Below are 22,378 nucleotides of genomic sequence, written 5' to 3'. Positions count from 1 at the left end.
TATATATATCTGTATACATATCTGTATGTATATTCGATCTGTTGATCGAATGTCATGTTATCAGTTACTTTACTTGACTTTAGGGCTTTCAACACCTACAAACTTAGTTTTGAGCCAGATGTAAACTTATGAAATTTTGGAATTTGGGAAAAAGTTGGAACCATTCTTTAGCATCTTGAAGCAGGTGGAAATTCTGCTATGCATTGGCACTAGAATGTTGTGGTCTTTACATTTCCATTTTCAGTGAAAGCATATATATATTCAGATGCTTTAAAGGAATTCTCCTTTAATTTTTAAGCTATTTTAATGTGGTTTATTATATTTTAGAGATTGAGAAAAACAAAGCCTGGTTTCACTTAACCCTTCATTTGTGACCTGTAGGCTTAAGTGGAAAATAAGCCTTGTACCCAAAGTGAACTTTCCTGTTTTTCAGCTTCTTGTTTCTCCGCAAAACAAAGAAATCAAGTGGGTAGAATTTAGAAATGACATACAGACAATGTTTTGGCTCCAATACCAGTATTCAAAACAAGAGGCCTGCTTAAGCAGTTTGACATTGGTATTTCTTTTCTTTAGCTAAACAGTACCTCCCCCAGAGATTTGTACCTGATTTTGACCATACCTGAAAAGACACTCAGATTGAACCTGCAAATCCCGATAAACAAGAACAGATTGATGGCTTTCCTCCTCATTGTGTGACACCTCACAATAATTAGTTAGCAATTAGTGGCTTAAAACTGCAAAAGAAGGCTTGGTATGGGATTTATTTTATTTTTTTAAATCTTATTCTAGCCTTGTCTTCTTTAGTTTTCAGCCTTCACTGTAATGACTGGCAGCAGAGTATAATCTACTGCAGTGCCTTAAACCAAGGCTCTTGTGCTTTTTACAAGAGCAGTTGCAAGATTGTAACTACACAGATAATTAAAACACAGATAAAGCTTTTGCATCTGTTAAATATGTGGTATCCAGAGCTGCAGCTTAACTATTTTTTTTATGCTAGTTGGAACTTTCTATAGAACAAGATTGAGTTTAACTAAGGAATTAGGACTTCTTTGAAAAGAAACCTGCTTTGTTTCTTCTCTTCATTTTTATGGTATTTAATCTGACATTTTCAGTAGGTGCCGATGATTTTCTTATTTGTTTTTCTTCTAATTAAATTAGCCTAGTAAATGACATTGTTTTAATATTACTTTAGAGAAATCCACATTCTTTTTTGTCAACCATTTAAAAATACCTTTAAGTGACATGGTCTACAATTTAAAAAAAAAAAAAAAAAAAAACTTTTTCAGACTCAAATATGTGATAAAAAAATTAACAGAAAATTTTACTGTAAGTAAGGCACAAGTTGAAATTAGCATATATATTCACAGCTACTCATTTAAAATTAATTCTATGGGTTCATAGCCAATGTTCTGCTGTGTCTGCTGATTTATCCTGCTTTTCAAAATGATGTTCCTATTTACAAATGTAAACCAAAAATGGGTGTCATTGTACAATGTTGTGTTATCACTTGATGATCAAGATGTAGATCGAGATTGTCATTTGCATGTTAGACACTTAGTCCTGGATCTAACTCCTGTTAACTAGAACAGAGCATTCTGCAGTGTGAATTCTATTAGTGCTTAGGGAAAATAGAAATCCTTATTTGGTTTAATAAAAATGGTTAAGGAGCTATGAAGAATGGCAGAGTTATAGCCAGTCTCAAAGATAGGCAGGAATGTGACAGGGAAGCAACCTCAGGCCTATACAGGGAGAAAACATCACCTGCTTTCCACCTCACATGCCTACAAAAGTAACATAAAGGAAGACAAATAGGGGGATACGAAAATAGAGAGGCAGAATAATTTTGCTCATATTTTAAAGTATTTCTATTTGAATTAGGAAGCCTTTTTTTTTTTTTTTTTTTTTTTTGGTGTGGGGGGGGAGGGGGAAAGGGGGAGACTTAAATAGAAGGCTTATTTTTAAGAACTGTGTCATTATAGTGGCATGGATTTTTTCTGTCCCATTTATGAGGGTTATTTTTTGATACTAGAAAACTTACTCTTAGTGTGTGTGAGTTCAAAAATAGTTGTTTTGTCTGTTCCATACAGCTTTGTTGCTAAAAGCTTCTTTCCAAAATTCTTTTCTCTGGTTAATTTTACTTGGGTTTTGGCATTTCTAGAAGGTAAACAGGCTGCCAGATTGCCATTCTTTTTCAGCTGCTTGCTACTGATATAACTTACCTTTTGACCAGCAGTTATAGAAAAATGTTTGAAAGTTCAGAGATCATGTTGAAACACCTATTAATTTGATTGAGAGGTGGAAAAGGAAAGTACAGACTGCATCTTTTGGTTTTAAATCTGAGTTGTCATCAGTTTTAGAATATTAACTTATTTTAAGTAAAGTATGGGTTGTCACTTCTGCAGTTGTATTTAAAATATAACTCCTAACAAACTAACATTGGTAATAGATGGTGTCATGAGATAATACAGCATGTTCTTTCAAACTCATGCTTCTTTGTGGTTGGATATACTTGGTATTATAAATGAGAAACTGTATATCAAATGTATATATTAGGTTTTCTTTTCAATTTTTTCAGATTGAAAATACATAAAACACATACAAAAAATATCAAAACAAGACAAACATCTGCAATACATTTGGTAACCACAATGCTGAACATGCTTTTTGAGTTTATTAGCTCAGTAAGGAATAAGTTGTTATGGTAATTTTTGTAGAGAAGTTAAAGTGTGTTATATATTAATAACAAACAATAGATTTGTTCACTCTGCATGGGTGGGCCCAACTGAAAGCATAATTAAAATATGGTTTTGTGTAGAATCAAGGAGTGGTTTTAAATATAATTGCTATTTGCAAATGAAATATTAATGGTGAATTTCTTTAAAGTCCCTAGGTATTCACAGGGCCAAATCACTTGTGGCCAGTGAGAGTTTATTTTCAGTACTGATAGTATTGTCATGCCTCCAGTTACCATAAAACTTGTAAACAGTTGTAAAATCTGGCTAAGTTTTGGGTGAAATGAATTTGCTGCTGGTAGAATCCTTCCCTTTCTCATTCTGCCCTTTTTCAGAGGGCAGTAATTCTGTACATGGACTCACAAGCATGACCACAGAAGGTTGTATCAACACAAGTGTGACCACAGAGGTCCCTCTGTAGAATCATGGTACTAGTTGGGCTGGTCATATTTTTTAGGTTTATTTTAACATGATTAGAAGACTAAAGAGTAGCTGAAATGGTAACGAACATGTGGATGTTACTTTTCATATATCTGGTAATTTCTCTTGAAAAACAGTTCCTGTCCTTTGTATTCTAGTATGTACATGTATGTTTACATAAAGTATTGATGGTATACTCTCTTAATTTCTTAAGGATCCACCGACCTCAGTGTCTCTTGGACTCCGAATGGAAGAGATGATTTTCAATTTGGCAGACACTCATCTATTCTTTAATGATTTAGAAGTAAGTGTTTGTTATTTCAAAATAGAGTTTAACATTTGTTTCTTTTTATGTATTATTAGAAGGTTTGACAATTATTTTTGGTTTCACAGTTTTAATATGAAAATGTTTAGAAAATATCTGTATAATATTGTCATTTAAATATACAATAACATCTACACTAAATGTGTTGGCATTCAAAGGTTACAATAGTTGAAATGATAGTGTTGTTTTTTTTTTTTTCTCACGGGTCTTTGTGTTTATGACCACAGTAGACAAGTTTTAGAAGTGGATACACCAAAAGCTATAAAATATCTATTTTATAGAAATAAATACTAGAATGCAACAGTCTGCACAGACCATTAAATATTAAACTTTGGCTTCTATAAACAGTTAATGTCTGGGTACAGATTTCTCACATCCCACTATGGGGAAGTATTACCTTAAACCCAAGGGAAATCATTAATGTCATATATACTGTCCTTCTCCATGGCCTTCTGGGTCTCTGCCTTCCCCAGTGGCAGGTACAATTTGTTATGTAGTAGGGTTTCTCTGCCACTCATGCCTCTCGCTTGTGGCATGCTGTGAGGAGTCGGTGTCGGCATGCCAAAGGCTTTTTCAGCCTATGTAGACTATGGTTTGGCGGTTCTTGCAAGATTGTTCTAAAACTATCCGAACTGCTGAAAGAGACTGTCACCATAATGCCTGGGTGTTTCATCTTAAAAGGGAAAAAGCAATTTCTGATCATATTTTAATAACAAGAAAACATGAAAACGGTCAGTTTTTTTTTCCCATCATAATGAAGACAGCTGTTTATTTAAAATCCAGCTGTTAAGCAAGCTTGTGGTGGTGCTGCCAACACACATTAATCATCAAGTTGTTGTTTTGCTAGATTTTAGAATAGTGTGTTATTCCAGACAGGCAAAAGAATCTAAAAGATTCAAATGCAACTTTTGCTGATCAAAGTTAATTGGCAGCAATTGGCCTTTAAATATTTCCTGATGTTTCCCTTTTCAAAATCAAGCAAAATACACCTTATTTAATAGATGAGCCAAAATCATTTGAAAAATGCCAGTGTGTGATAGACCTCAAATGTGGTTTGTCCAACATCTGTCCTATATTTTGATTTCTTTTCATCTAAAAAGAAACCACTCACAGATGATTTGGCATCTTTCAATGTAATGAAATTATTTAAATGTGCTTTATTTTTTATTCCATTCCATAGCGGAGTATTTTATATATATATATATATATGCTTTCAGTAAAATAGATGATTTCTTTAAATTTTATAGTAATATTTTCTTTATTTTTCATCAAGGTAGCTATATTTAACAATGATACTTTTTGTATATAAGAAATGCCATTAGTGAGTTACATGTATAGGACTGATTTTTCAGGTCTGTTGAAGAATATAATAATGCTAGTTATTTTCCAAATCTGTTTCTGATTCCTGGTAATATTTCATTTTATCCAGCACAGAAAGAGAAAGTGCTAATATACCTTACCAGCATATTTAATAAATTTCAATGTATTTTCATTTGATGTGCATGACCAAATGCATAGTACACTGATAGCTACTTCTTGACACATGAATGTTAATGTCAGTGATTGTAATGGAAGTTAATCAACCACAGCTTGGGGATAGTAGATTATTTATATGTCTTAACAGTAAGTAAGTGAGTAATCTTAGCAGGTTATTCACTGCAGAACTTTGAAGTATGGAAAAAACTACTGATCCAAATTGTTCATAGAAGCAAGAAGCTCAGAGGATAAACTTGGTTCTTTGCATTTGCCCCATAGCAAGCCACTTTATCTCATGTCTCCCAACACATTGTAACTGTCCATACGGTAGTCTATCTTCATACATGAGAGAGCAGTTGTGCTTATAATGGGTGGTACATCAAGGCAAAGTGCTGGAGCCTTCCCTGGGTGTGCTGCAGAGAGGCCCCGGAATAGGATCCTTCCTGTGCTGGTCTGCGGGGCATTGTAGCAACAAGCTTCCCCTGCTCCTCCTACTCTTAGAACCTTTACCACAGGAGTGTTCAGATCTGAACTGGGATCTCCACACAACTAGACAACAGATCATGAGCACTGAGAAGGGGAAAGCTGGTGTTTCTTCCTGGTTTGCCACACAGTTCCAGCAATGATTCAGTGCTCCTAAGACACAGAGAACATAGTTCCTGTCCTTATTTCTAAGGAACTTGAGCTCTAAACTGAAAGATTGTGTCATGTCCAAGGGAGGGGAGGGCATGTCAGAGCAGAGTGGCTCTGTGCTTGTGGATCACTATAGCTCTTCAGAGAAGTATGTAGGGAGGGGAAAAAAGAGAAAGAAGAGAGCCTGAATTTCATGTAAGGATGAGACCTGGCCAAAAATTGAGGCTTTCAGTTCAGCGGTTGTTTTTTTTTTTGTTGTTTTTTTTTTTTTGGTATGCCACAGACACATGTTGTTTTTGAAAGAACATGGCCTCCTGGACCTGCAGTTTGTCATTCATTTGGGCATCACGATTATTAGCAGGGCCTGCCTGGCTCCCAAGGTCTGTGGCTTCAGAGCAGGTTCCGCCCATCCATCCCAGAAACTCAAAGTTCTGGTTTGGTGGTTTGGAAGTTTAGGCTGCCCAGCATCTTGACGAGCTTCCACCAAAACTGTGGGCAATTTGGCTTGGCTATGCCTCAGGCTCAAAACATCTGCTCTTGCTGACGAAGGACTGAGTCTGGAAGATCTCCTGGTGACCCTGGTCAGGCCTAAGGATTGTCATGTACGTGACAGTCTGGATCAGGCTATTATGGATCAAGAGGTTAGTAGGCAATTGCTCCAGTGAGCTGCAGAGCTTGGACATTCTTGCCCAGAAATAGTATGAAGACAGGCAAATATGAATCTGGAACATCTGACCTGCGTGTAGAAACACGTCTTTGGGTTTAGGCATAATCCAAAGCGGGAACCTGAAAACTGATGCTCTCCTTACCCAGACTCAGAGGGAACCCTTCCTGACATATAGAGAGACTGGGTTTACAGGCAGGCAATCATCTATCATAACTTTGGCCTATGATGCACATTTTTCCAGATACCACAAGTTAATGTTTTTTAATCTTCTTTTTATCCAATGCTTTCCAGAAAGCTCTAATCAGAACAGTTCTCTTGTCATCCAAGTTAGAGGGAAAGTATTTTGTCTTCTTATAAACTGCTGAAGGCTTGATTTACATTTTGAATACAAAAGGCACAGTTACAGTTGTGATCTCCAAATGATCACTTGCTTTGTGTATTACCTAATTGGGTTTTCAAATCTCAACCTAGAGACATACTTATTTTTTTTAGGTTAAACTCTAAACTTAGGCAGACATACTTTTAGTTTGTATAAAGTGAACAAATGCAAACGCATACCAGTAGCTCTTAGAACTTCATTTTACCCATCCTAACTTAATACAGGACATAGACAGGTAAACGAATCAGCTAATTTCCTATATGTTTTTCTTTATGTAATAATAGCAATAATAATGATGATGTTACTGGTATTTTTAAAACTCATTGAAAAAGTTCAGTCTGATTTCATGTCTAGCTCTGAAGTCAATATTCTGCTTATGAATGGGTGAGTTGCACTTAGATTTACAATCAGTTATTGAACCCTGATTTTGTAGTTGTCCATAAACTGAAGAAAAAAAAAAAAAAAAAAAAAAAGTAAGAGATGATCTGTTTGCTTCACTTTGGACAAATTTATTTGTAGTAATTGATTCCAAATTGATATAATATCAGACAATTTGAAATCTTGAAGGAGCAATTATAAATTCTTACATAGAGTGTTAAAGATATATGACAAGTATTTTAACACACTGAAAAGAAAATATTGTTTACTAGTGTACAATATGATTTAAGTGCCATCATAATCAATGATTTATTGAGTTAATAGTAATTTCACAATGGAATTATAGCACTACACTAGGCCAAGTATTAGAAAATAAGTACAGTATTTCCAAAAATTAGATTCTGAAGTGTGCTTTTGGCTGCAAGATAAGAAGTTTAGGTTTTCTGTATCGAAAATCATGATTTAAATGTCATACTCTGTTCTGTAGTAGAATTTTAATTATGCACAGGAGGGAATAAATACATGTATATTGATGTAGAGTCCTCGAGAGAACCAGAATTATCTCATCAGGGAAGAATGTCTGAGTTTTACATGCTGATTATGTTGTGATAGGGATAATAAGGTATAATATTTTAATGGCATGTATGGAGCAATTACACATATTAGGTATTTTAGAATGTATGCTCAAGTGTTTTAGGGAAATTAGCAAGCCGATGATAGGACTTAAATGTGACATCTACCTATTGCATCTATAAAGATTGTATATATTTATGTATGTATACTGATCCTCTTAAAAGATTAGCTTTTTTATTTCCTTGGCATACCAGGTGCCCATTATAACTAGGTATGCTGAAGGAAGAATTGCTGTTGTGACTGTTTATGAACACCTTTTTTTAAAAAGTGAGTTCAGTGCTTTGTAAACTTCGTTCCAAGATGATACCGTCTTGCTAGATCTGTACCTTTAGAGACTTAGAATTTTACTTACTGCAGCTGGAAATGCCAATTTATTCATTTTCCAGGCACACAAAGCCTTTATTTTTTAACCTTACCTAACACTTCTTATGACTGAGATATATTTTTTAAGTGTTTAATTTTATAAAAGTAATTAAATTCCAATTAGTCTGTAGGTTTTTGTCCGGCTTATTTGTTTTTATTTTTTTAATTTTTTTATTGGATTTTTATTTCTGTATTTTGTTGTTGTTGTTGTTCTTGTTTTTTTCATTTCAGGTTTTGTGGAAGGGCTCAAAGTAAGATTTTATGTATTACAAAACTACTAAAAATTAATTTCACCACCAATGAAATGAAACCATTCATAAGGGCACGGTAACAGTGATTGGCACTCGTTTTCTTCCATCAGTGAAGAATACGTAACACATGCTCACAGCTTCACAATTCACTTTTGTTTGTGAAAGCTTTATATGCAAAACGTTATATGTGTATGGGAGTCATTTGTGATGATTGGCAGTATGGTATGAGATTTAAGCTACTTTAGGTATTTCTCTTAATGGCAAAAGGAAAGAATGATAGCAGGCAGTACTGTAATACAATGATTTTGGTTCTTCAGGAAAACAAAAGAAAAATAATCAATGTTAAAGTTCTAATAAGTGGGATTACTGTTGTTGTTGTTGTTTTGTTTTGTTTTGTTTTGTTTTTCTTTCTTTCTTTCTTTCTTTTTACACTTGCCACTTTAACAATAAAAAGAAAGAAGAAATAAGGACCAAGGAGCAGGCGTTACAACAGGGATCTATGTTAATTTCTTTTAAGGTTCTTACTTAAAATCCACCTGGATGCTCTTTATAGAATCACAGAGTATCCCATGTTGGAGGGGACCCATGAGGATCATCAAGCTCAACTCCTGGCACCACACAGGTCTACCCAAAAGTTTAGACCACGTGACTAAGTGCACAGTCCAATCGCTTCTTAAATTCAGACAGGCTTGGTGAAGTGACTACTTCACTGGGGAGCCTCTTTGTCTACCTGATGGATGTTTAGATCATAGTCCTTTATGTGTGGTGAAAAGAGCTGCATAAACTTTATGGTTAAGTTTTTCACTACTTCAGATTACTGGACCTTTAAGGCATTGCATGAGCATATTACTACGTGGCAACCCCTCTGGAAAGTTGCCTGCCTTAGTTTTGCATGCGATTCCCATGATGCCCATCCTTCTGTTGCATGTGGAGCCAAGGCAGGCTGGACCCTGAGACGGGGCAGGCAGGGGCCAAAGTGCTGGCTTCCCACTCCCGGCTGCTTTGCTGCCCACCAGCCTCTCCTCCACTGCACCCTGGGCTCAGAGAGCCCTCCCCACCCCAACCCCCCACCTCCCACCCCAAGAGGCTCTGCCTGGGAGGCTTAATAAAGTTGGATTCATATGGGAACATTTTACAAATCCTACACTTTATATGCAATGTACCCTTATCTCATGAAGCAGTGAGACGCTGACTTACATCAATGCTACTTTTCACAGTTTGAAGCAAAGAATAAACAGTGTTTGCATCTTTGCACTCCCATAGTCATTGTTTGGTCTTAAATCTCCTCTTTCCACTCATGTGGCAATAAATCCTTCCAGGATTCCTGCATATCTCTAACTGCTAGCTTGGATTTACTCAGATCTGGAAATTGATAGGGAGCAAATAATTGTCAGGTATTTTTTATGAAAACTGCACTTTGTGGGTTGTTTCCTGCATAATTTACTATGTGGTTATGTCTGCTGTCTTTGTAGCTCCCTGTCACCGGGCTATCAGTATTATCAGCACTACCACTCCCTCTTATTCCTTTACAAGCTGAAGGCAGTTAGGAGGTCATTTTTTCACTGCTTTAAATGCAACTGAGATGTCTGACACCCAGACACTTGTCTGACACTCCAAGCACTTCTGTTCACTTAAGAAATGTAAAGGACCTCTAAGGCCCACATTGCAGTAGCTGGACCCAAAAGCAGAGTCTTCAGGCACTGAAGCAGGAGGTGATACTGTTTGTGGTGACACCAAGCAGTGCAGGATTGCCCCAAGAAGAGATGCTACAGGGAGATGTGTAGAGAGAGCTCAGGCTTAAGAAAGAGAGCAGCTAAAACTCAGCATGGAAACCATGAAGTCTGATCCCAGAGCAAAACTTCTACAAAATTAATCCCTCTTTGTCCTTTGCCTTCAATTCTTACAGGTGAAACTAGGCTGACTCCCTGCTGTTGAAAGCATATGCACCATATAAATCACTTCTAGGCATCAAGGAGACCTTTTTTTTTCATGACAGGGACATATATTCTTCTTTTCTTCAGTCTGAGAATTTTCTCCTTTGTAGGTCTCTCAGTAACACCACAGGAGACTAAGTGACTTTCCTCCCAGGTCCTTCAGTGACCATGCACACAGATATGTCCCTCGTGTACCATGCAGTGCCCTGCAGGAATGCCTTTGAAGCAATAATGCCATATGTTCTGGTTCTTTAATCTGAAGGAGAAAGGGAAACTACTTCCTCTCAGATCTGATACTTTAATATACCACAGACTCAGGCTGGTAACTTAGCACAGTAGCACTCTGAAGCATGATTTGGGATTGCAGGCATTATGATAATACACATTATTGAATAATAACATTCAGCAGACTTATTGTGTGCAGGTTACTGCACATCTCAAAGAACCATGACCACTGTAGGGTAAAACACTGTGTTTTTTCTCAAGGCATTTTAGCACATCTGGTCCTAGAATCGAGTAATCTAACAATTGAACTGCTTGGATGCAAGCCAGCCCTTAAGTGCAGACTTTAAGCAAGCTCCAGAGCAAGCTGGGAAATCAGGTTGTCTGCTATTAGCAGTTTGGAAGTCCATCATTTTTTCTCTCACACCTTGTGGCAATGTCATAGAGCCAGCTTCAGGCAGGTGTGTCAGGTCTGTTGATGTCTAGATTTAAGCGTAACTAAGTTGGGTGGAGGTGCACAGTCAGTAATGGGAATTGGCAGAGCTGCACAGACATAGCCAGGCAGGCTGAGGAAGTGGAGAAGGAGGAGCATGAAAACATGATCACCAGAGGGAAAAACTTTCTCAGCTTCTCTGCATAGAAAAAAACAAATCAAGACAAAACTGTTTTGTGTCTGAGGCTATGCTCCAGACTCTGCACATATACAGGGTAAGCCTCTGCTGACTTTATTTACTAAACAGTTGTCTAGTGCACATATTTTTCATACATATGTGTGTAGAATGTAGTGACATGAGGTCCTCTTTTTGCTGACCACTTCTTTGTAATGCCTGATCAGTCTTTCCTCCTTTACGCCTTAATCCCCTTATCTGTAGATAAGGACAATGATGTGGAGAATGGTATCTACAGATAAAAGGATGATAATTCCATCAGAAAGTACTCAAGAGGGAAAGGAGACAGGAAAATAGGGCATCAGGCTGGTGGATACAGTGGTTGTTACTATATGCAGTTGTAGGCTCTCTAACAATGCTACAACTTGGTAACGTGCGTATGTGCACATTTGTGCACAACTTGGTAATGTGCATATATGAATGATACCAGACAATGTTTTAAAAATTCTTGTATAATATAATTCTTGTATAATATGTATAAAAAAATAAATAATGAAACAAAGTAATTGCAACTTGTTTAAGGCTTGGTGGAAATTTCCATGCTTTTGTTGTCAATCCGTTAGCAGATGGCAAAACACTGACTTGCTAAATTGTTGATCTACATAAACTGCTGCCCATAATGAATTCTTATACTTGAGGGGTTGCAGCATCCCATATAACATGCCACAGAGCTCTTCAGCTGGTGCAGATCATAGCATAAGTACAAATGTGATAGGAGCAAACATTGCTTGATGGTTCAGCACGTTAGTTACAAAACCAGGTAATAATCCTTCAGGGATTCATCTAGAAGGCCTCTTAGTGCCAGAATTGTCATTTCAGATTTGAATAGGAGCTTTTTATTGTTTAACTTATCCCAGAAGTCTGAAGTAATAGAACAGTGATACCAAATGAATGAATAAATAGTTGTTACTAATGGTGAAAGTAGTTAATATTGCTATTAATTAATTTGCTTTTCATGTATTGTTAGATAGAGAGGCTTCTCTTTGGCTTTTAATATTTCAGGGATCTGATTTGAACAAAATGTTTTCTACATATCCCCAAACATTATGAGTATCATTGGAACAAAAGCTTGTCTGCTACTATAGATATAAATGCACTAGTTATGACTAATTCTATATAATGCATTCATAGGTTTCTGAAGTAATCCATTATTGATTTATGATCTAAAAGTCTAAAAATGTTTCACAAGTTAAAGCAACATTCCTGACCAATAGATCTTGTGTTTGGGTTTCTGATTTAGCTGACAGATTTGTAAAATCTCATACAGCCAGTTTTCTCCCTTGTGAAGCTGCAAATACTGAAAAGTGCAAGTTATTCCAGCTTGGATCAATATTAATTTACACTCAGATGTCTTTGCCAACCCCCCTCCCCCTTCTGTTCATGTAACACAGCTAATTTGTGCTTATTCCACCACTTACAAACAAATCTTCCCCCTCGACCCCCCAATAATTAGACTTTTCCAATGCAAGAAGATAAATTGAAGAAAGAACATAATAGCTCCTTTCAAAAAATTCTCTGCTTCTTTGACACCATTTACAAGAGCAAACCTCAAGTTTGCATTATTCAGATTGGTGCTTTAAGTTTCTTAGTCTCTGACAATTTTGTACCTTTTATTTTAGAAAAGCTATCCTTACTTATCATTTTGTAGGCTGAAAGCATATTAGACAATCCTCATATAAGTACAAAGATTTGAAACCACAAAGTTAGCATCTCAGCAGTGTGCATGGTAGGTAGTTTCAATCAACAACAGTGTAGTTTTAGCATGAATTTGCAATGTAACTAGTGCAGTTTTCTAGTATCTCAAGAGCTATCATGCAGTTTGTGCTGCTGTGGCAATTTTATGACTGCTAGAACTGTAATTTAAATTATAAGAAAATATGCACACACTTGTATTTTAAGTAGATTTGTTTATGCCTTTTCAGCAGAGGGAGAAGGGGGGGAAGAGGGTCATATTAAAATATTGCTACAGGAATAAAAATTAATAAATGTCTTTCATTCATTTTCTTTTAAAAACACAAAAGGAGTGCTTGAAGTTGGTTCCCAAAATGTTTGAGTTTCATGGTCTCAGGAGATTTCTACTGTTTCAGTGTGGTTACAATAAGGCCTCTATCTGAATTTCATCCAGTTCAATGGTCTAATGAAACTTTAAAGAAAGGGGGGAGGGGATTATTCCCGTTACTCATTGCAGTATCACTTTTATTTTTCTGTGTTTTAAAGAAAAATTTGATTGTTATAAATTGCGTTTCAAAAGTTTGTCTTTATATGTGGTCAGGAAGCTGGGTGATTCTAACTAGCAAACTAATGCAATCTTAATGCGTGTTGTTCAAGTGTGAGTATTTAAAGAGGAATTTAAAAATGTAAGTGGAAAGCTTGTAAAAGAAACAATGAGTTATTGAAGTAACAAAGTATTTGCTTTATTTTTTTCCAAGATCCTTGTTCAGTCAGACCAGGGCAGTCCAGGCAGAGACACTGCACCCTTTCTGAAAGTTACCTGAAGTCCTATGCAGATATGAGATTATAGTTCCTAAATGTTCAGTGACAGCAGAATACAGACAGATGACATGAATAATAAGCTGAGCTGATACATTGTTGCCACAAGAAAGATCAGATATATCTAAGCAAAAGATCCTTTCTGAACCATAGAAAATCATTGTAATCAGTTGAAGGATCTCCTCTTTTTCTTCTACATATTTTACATATCCACCATATCCACATTGTGAATGTGAAGTATGGATACACAAGGGAATAACTTGCTCTATAACATTGGTAAGAATGGAAGAGAGACAATTGTAACAGCAATTATAACTCAACAGATTTTCTAAGATATTTTTTTTCTGACTGAAAAGTTTAACAATACCAGTCAAATACCAGTCAAATATTCTGATACTCACTTATTTGGGAAAAAAAATAAAATAAAATAAAATATGTATATATTTTATATATATACATATATATATGTGTACATACATATATATATACACACACACATATATATAAATGTATATAAAGTGTATATCAGTGTATATATTTCTTAAAAGTATGTATATAAATCCAAAACTCCCATTATGGACTTCTTCAAATGAATAAAGCATAAATTAAGCCCTAATTAGCTACAAATGAGGGTTGACAAACAGAACAAAAAAGGAAATGAAAACATATACCAACTTTTTTGCTCCATCACTTTAATAAATTCAGACATAAATTTGAATAGAAACAACCTCTGACTCCCAAAGTATCAAGAGGAGTAACAAAAGTAATGTCTCTTTCCTGAGTTTAATCTAGACTAGTTTGGTACAGATTTGCTTTTAACAAAGCAAATATAATGCGTAACAGAATAATCACACACACGCTCACCAGTGATTTTGTTTTAATTGTTCCATTATATTGTAAATAAATGCATCTATTCTCTTACCACACGAAGGTAGAAAAATAGAAAAAATAGAAAAAGGTTTGTATGAACACACATCTTTAGATTATCATCAGAAATGCACCCAGGAGTCTATGCTAATGTATTATTTCAGGTACTGGGAAAGAATCTATAAATGTAAATACAACTTAGTAAATTAAGAGAAAAGTCCTGAATGCTTCTTGGTTGATTCCACATTAGTCTTTTTTTCTTTTCTTTTTTTTTTTTTTGTCCTTTTTTAATTTATTTATTTTTTTAAATAAAAGAAAAGGTACCATGAAAGTGTTATTTTAAAAACTTGCCAACAGCAAAAATGCCTGGCCTAAAGCATTAAATCAGTAGTGTGCTAATATAGATTTTATATATAAACTTCATATAGTCATGTGAAGGGTTAAGCTATGTGATTTCAGGATAAAAGGTTTCCTGAGTTGACTATTATTCCTATGGTCTGCCAACAACTTTGCAATAAATGGAATGATTTTTATGGGAATGTGGTTATTCACAGCAAGACTACAGTTGGTGTCAGTATGAAAAATTCTTCTTTAGTAGATTCTCTCAGCAGGGATAACAGATCTGAAAGAAAGGCAAAAAGTAGTTACAGAGAACTCTGGCTGGTGTTGGTGACAAATTATGTTTATAAAATGATGGGGTAACCCATTAAAAAGAAGAAATCAGAACAGTAAATCAGAGCCTTGCTCCTCTAAGTACTTCTGTTCCAAAGCAAGTTACTTGTGATAGCATGTGTGTATTGTTTAATAGCTCCTATTTCTCCTGTCCATAAAGCAAGTGAGACTTCTAGCTTTTCAGTTGCAGGGATATAAAATCATTCTTCCAAAATCTGTAAAATTACTGTAAATTTATACCACTGTCTTTGAGATAACATACAATATATTTGTATATATGATTTAAAATAATTAGTAGAAAATGTTTTTTTTTCTTTTCACTAGATGTTTAATATTATTTTGTAGTTATAATATTTCTATATTTTTATTATTTTTTATTATTTTAGTTATAATATTTATATTTTAATTATTTGGGTTATAATATTTATAAATATTGATCATAATTATTATTTCTCATTATCACTTTAACTTGATTTTTGAAATAATATTTTTAGGAGGAAAGTGTAACAGATGATGCATTAATATATTAATTAACTTAGGTGCCATTAACAGTTTAGGTATGTAGGTACTGTTTTTGATAAGCTTGCAGAATGCTCTGAAGATTAAACCAATGATTTGGTCTGCAGCACCTCTATTAGAGCTGGTATTATCACTCATTCAAGATGAGTTGTAAAGTTGTATAGAACTAATGAGTCTCTTAAAACCATGTAGCAACTCTATGAGTTTTAATCATTCAATCATTCATAAAGAAAGCTGTTGAAAGATGGCAGGGGATGTTACTATTTTGGTTAGGATGTTGTTTTTTTCAGCAATGGGTAGCAGCTGCTTAAGGGGTAAACATGACTTGGAGTGCTTCCTGCTCTTTGTTTCTCTTATGCACAATTACCCCAGTTCTATTTAAAACATTTCACTTGCTAACTGGTCTCTGAACATTACAAGAACTCAGTGTAGCATTATGGTATGAATTTTCTTTGTTGTGCTGAGATCACCAATGATGTACCAGCAAAGAAAATCAACCTAGCTGTGTTGATGTCAGTAAAAATATATATATTTTCAGTACAGAGGAACAGAGCTGTTGATGACTAGACATTATCTCCTCTTGAGGTAAACAGGAGACTGACCCAAAAGTAAATATTGACAAAGATGATGCCAAAGTAAATGTATTTCTTAAGGACATTATATGTTCTCATATTCTCTAACACTAGAAAAAAAATAGCATGTGCATTCTTGCATAATGTGAATGTCTTTCTTAAAAATATGTAGATACCAGTCTATGAAAGAAATATATTTTGTATGAAAGTACATTCCATAGAGCCTGAGATGCAGATAAAAACGGAATGAGCTCTTTATGATTGTTGAATGTAATCATTCACGTTGATCATATGAATAATGATTGCTAAAAATACAAAAGTTGAGAATATAATAGTCCAGCCTGTAAGAAAGTGATGGGTTTTGCTGAATGAGCTTCATTTAGCAATGAAGAAAACGACAGAAGTTAATATTAAGGCCACTAGGTCTGGTTCTACAGCTATGAGGCATCTATCTGATTTTCACAAAGTTAGCCTGATTTGACTGGTATTGGAAGATGGACCTAGCAAGTGTTGGTGGACATTTGGCCTTTTACTTCTTAAGTGGTTACGTGGATGATGAATAAGAAACAGCTTTAGTCAGGTGTTACAAAAACAGGTAGGAAGGTATGTAAAGCATGGTTAAAATAGATTTCTGGGCCATCAAATTCAGAAATAGACAAATACAAGACAGGTTGATGAAAAAGCTTTTTTTTTTGCCAGTGAAATATAGTGGATGGTTGCAGAGAGAGGATAACTTCAGATAGAACTGGCTGAATTATCTCCTTCCAATCCCCAAATACTGTAAGGACAGCAGCTGAACTTTTCTGGTCATCCAGAGTAGTCAGAGTCACTCAGGGCCTCCAAAGGAACATCTGTTTAGAAAGGGGATGAAACTTGGGCTGAAATAAGAGTGCACCTCCTCTTGATGTCTGTGCTGTCTGCAATGGGAACTTCCAACTTCCTGACCAGGCTGTGGCTAGGTATGTTCAATGAGGATCCCATGATTTGCATTCAGTAATAGAGAATTCTAGGAAAATAGAATATGATTATTTCAAAAACTTCAGTAAAGGTTTGTTTGTTTGTTTGTTTGCTTGTTTTACAGCACTATATTTATTTTTAGATGTAAACCTAATTTTTAAGGTACTTTAAGTCCTACAAAAGTTAGGAGATTTTGCTTTCTAATGAACCAATGATTGTGAACTCTATTCCAGCAGGCACTGCAGTAGAGTTATCTTAGCAGAATGCCCATCTATTTGCATTTGGTTTTTCACAGTAGCAATCCAAAAACAGCTCAGTTTCACTGCAGGAAGTAAAGAAAAGAAAGGAAATACAAATCAGGGTAAGGAGTTTTCCCTGATAGGTATACGAAGGAGTGACTAGAAACAGTTTATCATCTATGTGACATTACAACCATGGGTGACTTGCAGAAAGCTCATGAAGTTCCTCTTCATGAATGTGGAACTAAATTAGACTGTATATGTAGCTGTAGGTAAATGAACAGAAAAACAAGACAAAGTATTTATTTGTAGGCAGAACTGTGGCTTTGCTGGTATGTGCAAAACCCAGCTAAAAGTTTTGACCCATCTGAAATGTATGATGCCTGGCTGTTGTGGAACGTGTTGCTGTGCTTCATGAGTACGAGTTACAAAGAATAACAAATACCTCCATAGTTCACTTGAGAAAATCATTCCTATAGGCTTATACAATTATTAATCACATAAATTATTTCATATTACCACTGATGAGTACCTTCAAACTAGGTGTCACTGAAGATAAGCCTTGTATGATTTCCTTTCTCAAGAAAATCAGATGGAGTGGTCTTTACACCCATACAACTCAGCTGAATTACCAAGTCTACCAAGCTCATAACATCACTTTATCACTTAATTTACATTCCTGTTCCTTCCCCTTTTTATAAATGTAAGGCTGTAAGGTGACACTAAAGCTGCCAACTAACATTTCCAGAGATTTGGCAAAGCAGATAGTCATCCTCTGCCCCAGATGGACAAGGCAGTTTTGCCTCAGCTGACTCCCTGCTTCTGCCACAGAACATCTCCCCAACAACATCTGGGGAGGGAGAAGAAAGGAAGGGAGAAAAATGCAAAGTTTTGTGCAAAGCTCTTTAGGTTGCCTATAGAGCAAAATGTTTAGCTGCCTGTACTGAAAAAAAAAAAAAAAAGAAAAAAAAAATTGAGAGAATTTTAATCCCAGTCTTTGTCCCACTAGCTTTTTTAAATGAATTGATCACACAGAAATGAGAGAGGTCACATCTTCTTGTGAAAAGTTTCTATGTAAACTAAAAGAGCATTCTCATTTCCTGAGATATGAGACATTGTTTTAAGGCTTCTATGGAAAGTTCAGTCATTGCATAAGTTTAATTTTGAAATTGTTTGAAACTTAAATGTATTTGAAAAACCTTAGTATATAGTTTCAATAAAATGTATGTATTCCTAAAGTATAAAGTATACTTTCAAGTTAATACATTTGGGAATAATTCAGGACATTCTGACCAGGTTCATGACTTTTGTTAGTTCTTTAAACACATTTTTATTTTATTTTCACTAGCTTTCATTAGTCATAGGTGGTTTTAGTCATAGGTTTTGTTTTGTTTTGTTTTGTTTTCAAAACTATATATCTGTAGATAACATGAATCATGTCGTAAAGAAGGTATTTACAATGTGAAGTGCTGAACTTTTAAAATAAAGTGGATTTGACATTTTGAACTTAACACTGCCCTTCCCAGGAGTTACACAGGCTCTTTAAAAAGATAAACTTGAGTAGTATTTAGCCTTTTCTGTCAATTGTGTGGTTTTGTGTTTTTTTTTTGTTTGTTTGTTTGTTTGTTTGTGTTTTTTTCTCTGATACCATCCTCTTGCTTTGTCTTATCCTGCAAAATGTATGGAAATAGAATGGCAAATTTTTCTATTGGAGTTCTAGCAAGAGTCTGTTGTTGGCCTGGAACTCTGCACCCTAGTGCAAGTGAGAAAGCTCTGGTTTTTAGAGGACTACACTTTCTGCAATTGTCCTGAGCTCTGCTGACCCTTTGACCAAGTATGATTTTACATTTTGATCTACCTTTCCAACAGAAAATGGAAAGATCCTAATGTATTGCTGTCAGTTCTTGAAATACATGCTTCATTACACTTGTAAGGCAAAGCAAACTAGCAAAATAGTGTTTTCTTTTGCTGTGGGAACATAACTGGCACATAATAGTTGTTATATAGATATTTCTTAAATCATAGTTTATTTTAAGTTGAATTCTTCTAGTTACAAGGTGCAGCTGAAAAGAAAATGTAAACCTTGATTTTAGTGTAGCTACTGCAATAAACACAAATTGCAGAATGAGATCTGTATTTATTTTGGAACAAACACTGTTTACTTTGGGAGTACTGCATTTAATCCAACTGCACTTGTTCATGTGAGCAAGCAGAATAGGATTTAAATCACTTTTTCTATTAGAAAATAATGGACTCTGTTGTGTATTTTACAGCAGTTAAATGTCCAGTGCATTAGAGAACTTCTGAGTTTCAACAATGAGTTTGTTAAATAATTTGAGTTCTTAGTCCCCCATGCTTATTATTTTTCCATCTTTTTATAGCTAATAACCTAACTTTATCTTTGTTTTGATTTGACATTTTAACCATGAAACATGTTTTTTTTATTGTGTTTTGCTTTGTTTGTTTTTGTTTTCTTTTTTTCTTTTTGCTTGTTTGTTTTTTTTACACTTTAGGTTTCTTTTTATAGTCTTAAGTTTAATATGGGAGTGTTTTTAAAGTCTTCACTGCCTGATTTAGTTCCTTGACTGTTCATCCACAAATTGTCAGACAGAATGAAGTGGATTTCAAGAACTCTCTTTGTTCTTCATATCCTGTGCCTGACCCACAGGTAATCTGCACCTTTTTTCTTCAGTGACGAATAATTGTGGTGGGAAAGAAGAGAAAATGTTAGGGTCACAAAGTGCAGGCTAGACAGAGATGACAGGTCCTGCCAATTGAGTGCCAGTATTGAGAACCTGCGAACCGTAGTCTCTGCTTTTTCACATGGATTTATGTTGTATGTTAGCAGGCATTCCAGGATGATGGGTTAGGAAGTTCAGCACTTAAGCCTTTATTGCCTCAGCTTGAAAGGAAGTGTGGAGTTCTTTTGTATGCTTAGCAAGTACAGTAGAGGTTCATTTGCTACAGGCTGTGCATATATACAGGTTACAGATGTGGTGTTGTTTTACTTTATATTGATTTTCTAACCTGCACACGTACTAAAGAGTTTGCTGTCCTTCCAGTCAAGAAAAAAATGGAATTTACTTTTTGAATTTAATTACTGTAATTAAATAACATTGGGATCCTTGCGTGCCATTTTTCTAAAATTAGAATAGAGGTTAGTTGGAGTAATCAGCTATAACTAAAAAGATGGAGAAAGCAAATGATTTGTAATAAAATAAAATAAAATAAAATAAAAGTCATTCACAATTTAGCAAACTGTCTTTGGAATTTGTATGCACCTTTGTCTCCCAAAGACACACATTGTGATGGTTTATAGAAGTTCCAAATATTTGTGGAGCAGGTATAAAAACCTAAGACCTAAAAAGGGATATTTCTGACTTCTAGATGAGACATACACGGAGATATACCTGTTGTAAAAAAAGTACATAACACATAGCAGCATACATGAGGATTTTATTTTTTTTTTAATTAAGGGTTTTCAGATACACCGCATTTATAAAGGATTGCAGCTTTAACTTGTTATGCCAGATCTGTTCTCACATGTACATGACCACATTTCTCTACCGTTCAGTAGGGAAAATGCAGCAGTGGATATAATTGCGTAATGACAGATATGAGAGGAACAGAGAATCCCAGCAATCATTTCCTGTGAGTTGGCCAGCTTCCAGGTTGTCTCAATGGACACGCTGATGTAAAGGCAAAATGAAAATAGCTTGTTCTAAAATTTTGGGGTTGTTGGATTTTTTTTTCCTCTTTTTTTTTTTTTTTTGTTTTGTTTTCTTTTCCTGTCATTTTACTTTGCAGACTAAGGTACTGAAACAGTTAGTTGACAGCATGGTGTTAGTTTTCTCACGGTAAATTAGGAAGATTAAGCAAATGTGGAAATGTATTCTAGCTATAGTCAGCAGATTTGGGATGGTAATACTGTGGCATCCTCTGAGGTTACGTTCATAACATTATTCACATTATTCCTTTTCATAGTGTGCAAAGCTGTCCAGTTATCTTACACTCAATATTTATTCAAAGGCAGAAAACTTAATAGATTTATTTTGTTAGTTTTGTAACACTGAAATGTAGATCAGCATGCTAGCCATTACGTCACTCCACTTGGCATGTGGTATTGGCACAGATAAGAGGAACTCCTGTAGCAGCCTTAATCTCTTTTTTTTATTGTTATTATTATTAATTTTCCTACAGTAAATTGAGTAGTAAGGCATATTTTACATAATTATGGCAAAAGTGCACAACTTGACGGGTGGTAGTGAAGGAACAAAGTAATATAAATATTTGCAGAACATTTCTGCCATAACTTAATGCTTTGCATATGAATCTTTATAAAAATCCGAAGTTAGTTTAAAGGAACAATTCCAGAAGGTTACATAGGTTCAGACATTTTAAGAGCTGTGAATGATGACTGGAGCATCTCTGGGAGTTTTTGGCTCATCATACAAAAACAGAAAAGAGAAGGAAGAAAAGTGAGCAGGAAGGAGTTAGCAAATGCTCTGGGAATGGAGGAGAGAGAAGACAGAAGCTTTCCATGTACAAGGCTTAGGGTAGACTCATCTAGTCATTCATTTTCAGTTGTTTTTCTTTGGCTTAGTGCATTTCACTGGAGACATTTTTTGACTTAGCAAACAACTGCAGCAATTTTAAGGAGCTCCTGCAAGCATATATCTGTCGTTGGTCCCAGCTCCAAAGCAGAGCTGATGGAAGGGAATGCAGTAACAAGCCTTGATTACTATGTGCAACATCTGTTGGTTTAACTTAGCTGCTGCAGGAGATGTGTTTCAAGCTAAGCTACCAGTTGTGGCATTGGAAGGTCTGAGGGATACAAAGTTCATATTCCCCTAGGCTATATGATAAATCCTAGTACCATCACTAATGATATATCTATACGCACGCTTTCAGCATGCTTTAAGCATGTTAATAGAGTCCTCCCTCACCCACACTTGGACTTTAAAAGTATTTGGAAAATACA

General features: G+C 35.3%; 1 protein-coding gene across 2 annotated transcripts in view; it reads left to right on the top strand.

Moving 5' to 3' along the window:
* Positions 1–22,378, top strand: part of EYA1 (EYA transcriptional coactivator and phosphatase 1) — a 161,579-nt gene that overhangs the window by 122,741 nt on the left and 16,460 nt on the right. For both annotated transcript variants that reach the window (XM_032183170.1, XM_032183171.1), the window contains one exon: positions 3,367–3,456. In XM_032183170.1, coding sequence (XP_032039061.1) covers positions 3,367–3,456 — 90 coding nt within the window. The remainder of the gene's footprint in view (positions 1–3,366; positions 3,457–22,378) is intronic.

This window comes from Aythya fuligula, chromosome 2 (assembly GCF_009819795.1).
Source record: "Aythya fuligula isolate bAytFul2 chromosome 2, bAytFul2.pri, whole genome shotgun sequence".
Lineage (NCBI taxonomy): Eukaryota > Metazoa > Chordata > Aves > Anseriformes > Anatidae > Aythya > Aythya fuligula.
This window is presented reverse-complemented; position numbering and strand designations above follow the sequence as displayed.